General features: G+C 37.7%; 1 protein-coding gene across 1 annotated transcript; it reads left to right on the top strand.

Annotated features, from left to right (window-relative positions):
* The first annotated feature begins 319 nt into the window (after window positions 1-319).
* Window positions 320-9,919, top strand: LOC147319901 (secretory phospholipase A2 receptor-like). The gene is made up of 6 exons (XM_086312755.1): window positions 320-383; window positions 499-642; window positions 6,381-6,563; window positions 7,034-7,233; window positions 7,615-8,045; window positions 8,388-9,919. Exons 1-6 carry the CDS (start codon window positions 367-369, stop codon window positions 8,574-8,576), a joined length of 1,164 nt encoding a protein of 387 aa, XP_086168881.1. The 5' UTR covers window positions 320-366; the 3' UTR covers window positions 8,577-9,919.
* Window positions 9,920-10,550: the final 631 nt, after the last annotated feature.

Genomic DNA, 10,550 nt, shown 5'->3' with positions numbered 1-10,550 from the left:
GTAATGTATTTTTTTTCCTCAAGATCCAATTTTCAGAGAAATGTCTAATCATAATTTTCAACTCAATCCCACAGCTGATGACGCAAAGACTATTTTTAATTTAAATTCAACTTGCCTGTTTTCTTTTGCAAGACGTTTATCTTTATGTAAATCTTTCCTTCATTTGACAACAGTCAAATGCTTTCTGCATATGCACTGACTGAAGGCTGATGTTTGGCAGACATTTACATTTCTGTTAGTCAAATCAGCGTTCTTGTATATGAAATTTAAGCAGTGAAACACTCAGTTGGATGTTGGTAGCTCACCGGGCAGCAGCAGGTATTTCTTCGTAAACACTTGAGCATCACACTCTGCAAAAAAGACAACATGATGCATAAGAGCAGGTATGTGCACCAACTGAACACTAAGATTATTGCTGCTCTTCATATTAACTGCTCATATAGAAAAGAACTATCCCTCTATTTAAGTAAAAGTGTCTTAATGCTCTCGATACAAAAGAATTTGGCTGGCATTGAAGACCATCTTGTGTGGAACCTTCATTCTCCTCATCATCACGACACCATCATCATCAGTGTTGCCAAGAGAATATCTTTACATCCAAGGATATTACACTTGGCAGGATGCCCAGAAATACTGCAGAGGGTAGGCTTTCATTTATAGTGATGCTTTTTAAAGCTCTTAAGCTAATATAACACTTTGTGATACAGCATTGGGAACCATGGAAAATATTTCACTTCATCAGAACAAGAAGAAAGCAATAATGCTTAGTGGAAATGAAACACTAAATGTATAAGGCCTAATTTACACCGTGGAGCCGTGCTCTCAAAAACTGATATAGATGTAACTCTGTGTTGTTGAATTTAGGAAAAAAGTGCTTAAAGTTTTTTAAACCTGTTTAGCGCCATCTTCTGTCAGTACGGAACTTACGGAGTTGGTTAGTTGTTGCGGTCAATACACTTACTTTAGTTTGTGTTACCTAACGAGTAACAGAACCAAAAACTCAGTGGGAAAAAAGGAGACTAAAACTAAGAATGAATCTAAGAGGATCTCTTTTTGTACTGCAAAAATTAGTTTAATGCTAAGAAACCGAGGATGTTCTTTTATCAATTGGATTAGAATTTTGTACAAAGGACCTATGGCCTCGGCAAGGACTAATAATGATGTATCAAACCCTTTTCGATTGCACAGGGGCACGCGACAGGGAGATCCCATTTCTCCTTTTATTTTTGCCCTGGCCCTAGAACCTTTAGCAGCTTGTATACGGCTAAGTTCTGATATACTACCGATTATACATCAGGGTATTCCTCATAAGTTCTCCGCTTATGCTGATGACGTAGTTTTATTCATATCAAAACCTAAGACCTCTATCAGTCCACTATTGCAGCTTATTAATGAATTTGACTCTCTCTCAGGGTATAAGATAAATTGGACGAAAAGTGAACTTATGCCTCTGTCGGATGGGGTGGACATGGCTTATCTGCATAATACTCCATTTAGAATAGCGCTAGATAAGTTTGAATCACAGTCACACGTAAGGTGTCACAACTTTTAAAGCAAAATTGGGATAGAAAAGTTAATCAATTGGAAAAGAATATTGAGTTTGGGATCACATTGCCAATTTCCATGGTGGGGCGGATTAATGCCATCAAAATAGTAGTTTCGCTCAGATTTTTGTACATCTTTCAGTCAATCCCAGTGTGCATTCCCCAGTTATATTTTAAAAAGCTGGAATCTATTGTATCCTCCTATGTGTGGTCGGGTAAGGTTCCTAGAATTTCCAAAAAACATCTTGTTAAACATAAGACTTGTGGTGGCCTTGGACTCCCAAATTTTAGATTATATTATATGGCTGCACACTTAAATATTTTTTCATTTTGGCGAAGGTGTACTCCAGGTGCTGATTTGGAAGGACAACCTTCATGGTTGATGATGGAACACCTGTCTTGTAGACAAACTTGTCTTCCAGCCCTGCTTAATAGCCTGATAAAAGTGAAGAATACACTATATGGCAGAAATCCTGTGATTCAAAATTCAATTAAGGTCTGGAACCAACTATTGGGCACAGTAAAGGCTCCTAAAATGTATTTGGATGCCCCAATATGTAACAATCATGCCTTCAGGCCTGGGCTGGAGGACATCACGTTTGTGACATGGCAGGGAAGAGGGATTTGTTCTCTCAAAGATATTTACATTGATGGACATTTTCCATCTTTTCAGCAATTGAGGGTGAAACTTAATCTTCCTAATTCACATTTTTTCAGATTTTTACAGTTAAGACATTTCATCAAAGCATCTATTCCACAATACAATTTGATTCCTCGAAACTCAGTGCTTGACAGCTTCATGTCAGTTGAGCCCTATATGGGCAGAAATCTGTGCCATCAGAAACTGAATTTGAATAAGTTCAATTTGAATTTGAATTGCTCAGATTGAATCTGAATTGTAACTTGAATAAATGCTTTTGAAAACTGAATTTGATTTAGTCTAATTTGAAATTGAATTTATGGTTTGAAAATGAATTGATTTGCTTTGAAACTGCATTTTATCCTTTAAAAATTCAGCTCTCGAATAATTTCAGTTTCACTTCTCACCATTCAGTTTCAGTTCTACAATTCAATTTCAGTTCCAAAATTCAGTTTTTTGGAACTTACATCCGGTTCCGGTTCAAGCGCAGATTAATAGAACTACGTTTTACTAGCGGACCGAAAGTGTTACTGACGGGAATCTACAGCGTCTTGAGCTGAATTAAGACTTCAGAAGTCATTCGTCATGTCGAATGAGCGGCGGATGAACTCTCAGGTTGGTAATAAATGTATTACATGTATAAGAACAAGCGTCATGTTAACAAATGATAGCCGTACAGTAACTTTTATGCTTATTGTAGCTGTTAGCTAAAAACGCTAATTTAGCGTAGTTTGCCCTGAATTCAGCTTTGACAACAAATATGATCGACTGTTTCTAGTAGAATTCCAAAGTTGTCATCTTGGACCCTCTCAGAGTACCCCTCTGTATGCTTGCAGAGACCCCTACAGTAGGGAAACATGCAAAACGGTGCCCAAACCTTTGTATTTGAGCTTTATTTATGTCTTACACAGCATCCCAACTCTTTAGCTGACTTAATAACTTTAGCTAAAGTGAATAGTTAGTCTAATTCATTAGTGCAGCATTACTGGATCACCTCTGTTTGAAGTGATATAATATGATATACAGTAACATGGAAGAGGGAAAGACGTTGGAAAGGACTACTACAAATAAACCTAATGCCTAACAATGAAAAGTGTAAAATAAGAACAATAATAATAATAATAATAATAAAGATAAAAGATGAAGTAACAAGTTTTTAGTTTCTTGTTTATTCCAAATGATCATCCAGATGTCTGTGACATGTGATGACAAACACCATAATGGAAGGCCTTAGTCATCAAATGCTTAAACTCATCATATATTTTTGCATATGCTGAACAGGCAGTCAGACATGCTGTAACTGTGGGGTAGAAAACAGCATGAACACCATACGGCAGGGGTCTTAAACTCCAGTCCTCAACGGTCAAAGTGTCATGCAACTTTTCCATGCCCTCGAGGACTGGAGTTTGAGACCCCTGTCATATGGAATATGACAGGTGTGGTTGAACTGCATGAAGACTCTGAAGTTTCTCTTCTCTTCTGGCAGGACAGGAATGTGGCCTTGTCCTGTGAGCCACTGTAAGGATGTACTTAGAGCAGAACTGGACTGTCACCGGCCTCAGGCTCTTCACCCTTTTCAAAGACAAAGCAGTCATTTAGATAAAATATTAGATATTGTTTACCTGTAGATGCACAAAGTAAATTTAGAAATGTTATTATTGTCAAGAGTGAACAAGCACTGATAGTGTAATCTACAGCTGTGGCCAAACGTTTAGAGAATGAGAAGTGTTGTTTGCTTATTTACAAAGTTTGCTGTTTCAGTGATAGTTGTATATCACATTATATCACTTCAAACAGAGGTGATCCAGTAATGCTGCACTAATGAATTAGACTAACTATTCACGTTAGCTAAAGAGTTGGGATGCTGTGTAAGACATAAATAAAGCTCAAATACAAAGGTTTGGGCACCGTTTTGCATGTTTCCCTACTGTAGGGGTCTCTGCAAGCATACAGAGGGGGTACTCTGAGAGGGTCCAAGATGACAACTTTGGAATTCTACTAGAAACAGTCGATCATATTTGTTGCCAAAGCTGAATTCAGGGCAAACTACGCTAAATTAGCGTTTTTAGCTAACAGCTACAATAAGCATAAAAGTTACCGTACGGCTATCATTTGTTAACATGACGCTTGTTCTTATACATGTAATACATTTATTACCAACCTGAGAGTTCATCCGCCGCTCATTCGACATGACGAATGACTTCTGAAGTCTTAATTCAGCTCAAGACGCTGTAGATTCCCGTCAGTAACACTTTCGGTCCGCTAGTAAAACATAGTTCTATTAATCTGCGCTTGAACCGGAACCGGATGTAAGTTCCAAAAAACTGAATTTTGGAACTGAAATTGAATTGTAGAACTGAAACTGAATGGTGAGAAGTGAAACTGAAATTATTCGAGAGCTGAATTTTTAAAGGATAAAATGCAGTTTCAAAGCAAATCAATTCATTTTCAAACCATAAATTCAATTTCAAATTAGACTAATTCAAATTCAGTTTTCAAAAGCATTTATTCAAGTTACAATTCAGATTCAATCTGAGCAATTCAAATTCAAATTGAACTTATTCAAATTCAGTTTCTGATGGCACAGATTTCTGCCCATAGCCCTATACTAGAGGTGCTGTGTCTCGCTTTTACAGGGCCTTACTAGATATATACAGTCCTTCATCTGATATTTTTAGGGAGCAGTGGCAGGAAGAACTGGGTGTGGATGTTACTGATGATCTTTGGCAAGAGTACATTAAGAATATATATTGTAGTTCTATAAATGCTAGACATTGTCTGATCCAATTTAAGGTTGTGTATAGTTTGCATTTTTCTCCCACTAAAGTGAAAAAAATATATAAGAACGTTTCAGCCCTCTGTGTTAAGTGTTCAAGTGGTCGAGGAACTTTATCTCACCTTTTCTTTCAATGCCAAAAACTACAGCTTTTTTGGAATTATTTGTTTGATTTTCTGACCAAAGCCATTGGCAGGGAGGTCCCATGTACCCCCTTTGCAGCATTGTTCGGGGTGTCTGAACCGGGATGGGCAAGGGACAAGACAGAGACGCAGGTTGTGTCAATGTCCACACTTGTGGCTAGAAAGCTGATACTTCTCTGCTGGAAGTCTGATAAACCTCCTACCTTCGAAATGTGGTTGAGAGAATTTGGAAATGTACTCCATCTGGAGAAAATCAGGTTTACCTTGTCTAACCGAGAGAGTGTGTTTTATAAGATTTGGCAACCAGAGATGTTAATCATGAATCAGTAATATATACAATATGAAACAACGACCATGGTGAGGCGGTTATCGCTAAACGAGCACGTTAGCTAGCTTGGCAGGTGGCTACCTAAGGTTAGCATCACCGGTTCGCAGTCATTACATTTAACCAGCAAACTCTTTCATATCACATTAACAATGGCTAACACTGAGCAGTGCTGATTTTCTAACACTGGAAACTCAAAATGTTAGAAATATTCCAGTGTTAGAAAATCAGCACTGCTCAGTGTTAGCCATTGTTAATCTTCAAAACTGACTAGGTTACTTTTAAACATATAACACTGTCAAAAGTGTTAATTTAACACTTAACAGTGTTGTATTTAACACTCAGAGGTGTGGACCCATATAGACACTCTCCAGTGTTAATTTAACACTGGAGATTTTGCTGTGTAGTTAACTAACACAAACTAATGTAAGTCAACTGACACCAACCAACACGGTGACGAAACATTCTGTACTGACAGAAGATGGTGCTAAACATGTTTTTAAAACTTTAAGCCCTTATTTCTTAAATCCAGCTTCACAGAGTTACATCTATGGGAGTTATTGAGAGCAGGTTTCCATGGTGTAAATACCCTTTATACATTTGGTGTTTCATTTCCACTTTAAAGCTTTAATTAAAACCTCAATGCGCTAATATTCATTATCACTATCAAAATCCTCAATGTAGACTTTACAATATAAAATGATACCTCTGGTCATTTATATGCTCAATGGCTAAAAACATCACTAATGGTGCGTTTTTTCTTACATTAAACACAAAATACCTTAGCCGAGGGAGGGAAGAGTATTACACTTGTAGTACAACACCAGCTACAGTTAAACTTGAGGTATGCAAAAATTTAGACTTCAGATGGGGGGGGGATAAGCAAAGGAATAGGCAATAGAAAATAGTTTTTTCTGAGTGATCACTACAAACTTTCTCTCCCCTCCAACAGACTTTATGGCCAGACTGATTTGGCTACCATCTATACAAAATCCGATGCAGATGCAATGGACTTGAGGGAATATTATTCATGGGTCTGTTGGTCAAACAATGATTTTTTGGACTTGTTCAGGGGACAATATCATCCAGATAAAAACAAAATAACACGTGGTGCTGTTCATTATGACCGTGGCAGGTATGTGAGATTGTTGTTGATAATTCTTGTTTAAAGACGTGTTAAAAAATACTTTTTGCATTTTTAGTAAATATTTACAAATAAGTTACAGCTTTTAGATTTACATTAATGGCTGTATTTGGACAAACTTTGAAAAATCTGTTATATGAAATTGGTGTGTGTGCTAACTTTAAAAGAGACTTTGAGAGAGTCTTCAGTTTTTGTTTTCTAGTAAGAAGTGGGTAATAAACAGAACCACTGGAAATTTTTTGCGTCACTACACGACCAATATAACACAGCTGGACACTTTGATTCATTTTTCTCAACCACTCCCTTTAGCTGAGAGAACCACAATCTGCTGCCAGTTAGCCACATTTCCTGACTTAGGCTGGAGAGCCGCAGTGTCTCCAGATACTTCAGATAACAGTGCGCCTCTTAAGTTTTAAATGCATCAGATTCTTTCATGTTGTATTGATTCTTTCTCTTGAAAGGGTTTATGGAGCTAAAAGCGACAAAGAATTCTTCATGTGTGAAGGTTCAACTGAACTTATAACTCAGCCAATGAAATTTGATGATGCCCATAAATACTGCGAGAAGAAAGGTGGTGTGCTAACTTTGTCAGACTATGACCAACTGAATTCATTATTTGGTGATCAGGACTTTCCCATCTGGATTGGACTCCAGAGAGATGGTAAAGACAAACACTTCTGTTACAGTTTTGTAAACTAAAATGTAGTTCCATAACTCGGTCACACATTTTTTTTACTTTGCCTTTTTTTCACAGTTTAAGTCAATATCAGTAGCTGAAAATATAATAGCTTGCAAAATCTTCATCCTTAAGCATGTCTTACGAGTGAGATTCATGATTGTTTAGTTTATGATAAACTATTAAGTACTATTACTAAGTAATCTGGTAATTAAGCTAAGTAACTTATTCAAATCTGTAGAGTTGGGCATTTTTTCCCTACCCATTTTAGCCTTAAAGCAGGTGGTGGAACAGATTGATTACTTGAGAAACAGTAAACATATATTAACCTTATCTATTGTGGAAAAAATTCATTGTGTTCTGCAGGGCAAACGTGGAAATGGAGTGCAGGCTTGTCAAACTACACAAACTGGGCACAGGGTGAGCCAGATAACAGTAAAAACTGTGTCTCCATCTCGTCTCTCAGCAAAAGCATGACTACCCAAGACTGCTCCTCTCGGTTTCCCTTCCTTTGCTACAGGGCTGGACAGAACAGGACAGGACAGGACAACCTAGTTCTCGTAGAGGAGGATAACCCAGTTCTCGTAGAGGAGGATAACCCAGTTCTCGTAGAGGAGGATAACCCAGTTCTCGTAGAGGAGGATAACCTAGTTCTCGTAGAGGAGAACAAAACCTGGGAGGAGGCACTGGAACATTGCAGAGCACTCAGTTCACCCACAAGCTGCGACTTGGTCAGCATACAGCCTGAAAACTACAATTATGTAATGAAAAAGTTGGTGGAGGCCAATGCTGAAGAGGTGGGTTCAAATTCAGTGACTCATGCATGAAATGTTTACATGAGATTTGCTTTCATGTTGTTGGTTAGAATGAGAACATGCAGCCAACATCTAACCACTGAAGAATCAAATCAATCAGAATCAAAAGCGAAATCCATATTCTGGCTATATGTATAAATGATTTACATGGCCATATTTAACCTTATTTGCAGTCTTTTGCCATTTATAACACAGCATATTATGGAAAATGCTTTTTCAGCTGCAAGAGATTTTTATGTTGCATTGTGGCAACATAAAAATCTCGGTGGAATAATTGACTATGAATATATCCATGTATTTTCACTAGCTGCTTTTCCCCCCTAGGTGTGGACAGGTCTGCGTTTCCTGGCTGGTAAATGGCTGTGGGTGAATGGCGCAGATATGTTGTACTCTGACCTGCCCCTCTGCCCCCCAATGGTACAGCGCTGTGGAGTCTTATCCATAAACAGCACAGGCAGTATGGAGAACAGAGACTGTGCAGAAAGAAAATATTTTATGTGCTATAGGAAGTAGGGCCCTCAACATCTCTAAAATCATCACCATTAGGGTGGTCCCAAAAATAATTTACAAAATTTACAAAATTTACAAAAGACAAACCACTTGAATTTCCCAAATGCATACATTTGTGCTCAAGAGTTTACTTTGGCTTATCATGGGCATGAACGTCATGGTGTACTTTCTGTTTTAATGATTCATTTGAATTTTTTTATGGGATCATGGGATTGTACAGCATCCATCTTAGTGACTTTAAAAAAATAAGACATGGGTGCACAAGTTTGAATTTATTTTGGATTCTCTCTGATCTACATATGATCAAAATTATAGATAAATATTTGGTTAAATGACCCTTTAGCAAGCTGCAACTTGACCAGAAGGTTATGATGGTCATCAACAAGCTTCTGGCATAACTCTGGTTTAATATCTTCATATATATTTTTTTCCAGAAGCTTAATATTATCCTGCTTTATCCCAAAACCCAGTTTTGATGTCTGGGATCATTGTCCCGTTTAAAGGTCCAATTATTTCAAATTTTTAACTGTAGCTGCAGTTTTATCTGTAAGTTGGAGAACTTGGAGGTAGTCCTTCATTATTCTAACATCTTTGCAATATATCAGCACCACTGAGATAAGAACGGCATTAGATCATGTTGCCACCATCATGCTCGACAATTGGTATAATGTTCTTAAATTTGAAAGCCTCACTTTTACTCCGCCAAACATACATCTTCTCATTGTGACCAAATAAGCTTTTTTTGATCCAACCATAGAACTTTTTTCCCAAAGGTTTTTTTTCATCCATGTGGGATTTCAGCTGACTTTGAAGGTGTCAATTTTAGAACAGATTCTTCTTTCTCTCTTGGCGCACACTTAGTCCATGGCGGTGTAAAACTAGCTTCACTGTGGACAGTGATGCTGATATTTCAGCAGTTTCCAGGTAATGGCAGGCTTTGGGGTAGTAACAGTAACATGTTCCGAAAGAAGACCCAAAGTGACTACATGTCTGAATAACTTGTGTGCAGTTGTTTAAACTGCAGCTCAGTGTGTTGTTTTATCCTGCACGCACCTGACATCACCTGATAAAATAAACCCGAAGAAGGATTTGCAAGAACATGAGTTAACCCTATAGGCACTAAGACACAAGAAAAGAAAAACAGCACTGGCTTTAGAATTCAAATTCAAATTCAAATTTTATTTGTCACATACACAGTCATACACAGTACAATATGTAGTGAAATGCTTACACAACTGCTCGTGACCTAAAGAAAAAAGAAAAGGCTATGAATAAGATAGGAAATAAATAGGGGTGCAACGATACACAAAATTCACGGTTCGGTTCAGTTCGATACTTTGGTGTCACGGTTCGATATTTTTTCGATACAAAATAAAATGTTCATGCCTTTTTAATTTGTCATTTATTAAAATTATAAATATATATTTTAACTCAAAAGTAGAGTTTTTAAATTTAACCCTAACCCTTGTGCGTGTTTTTTTATTTTGACAGCGAATGCGCACCTGCGGACCACTTATGTGCAGCCCTGGTTATTTAGCTCGTCATATCGCAGCCACAGAAATTCTTTTGTCCATGAAACCATAAAGCTGCACTTTCTTTTTGCCTTATATTCTGATTTGTCATAACTTTTCCGTTTTGCGGTAAGCTTTTCTTTGGCTGTCACTTCTTCACCCTGACCTGTCTTATTTGGCTCAGCAGAACTAAAATATATATCCTGCTGCTTTTACACACGCACTCACATAAGCTCAGCGATTCTCTGCGCGATCAACCTCTCACATGTTTAAGCTTGCTGCGGGAGATTTCACTTGTCATGTTTGCGTAGTAAGCTAACGATTAATAAGACAATGTCAGAGGAATTGGTGCACAAATTATCATCACTCACCAATCAGTGCTGTCGCTCTCTATACACAGTTCACGCGATTGCAAAGTGAAAGCAAAAAACAAGCGCAAATTCAAACGCGATTTCAATATGTCACA

Source organism: Aulonocara sp. 'chitande type north' Nkhata Bay, linkage group LG11 (genome assembly GCF_057382095.1).
Source record: "Aulonocara sp. 'chitande type north' Nkhata Bay isolate Kocher_YH1m ecotype deep benthic linkage group LG11, A_spYH_male_GT1.1, whole genome shotgun sequence".
Classification (NCBI taxonomy): Eukaryota; Metazoa; Chordata; class Actinopteri; order Cichliformes; family Cichlidae; genus Aulonocara; species Aulonocara sp. 'chitande type north' Nkhata Bay.
Note: the sequence above shows the minus strand (reverse complement) of the source record. Positions and strands in the feature narration are given on the sequence as shown.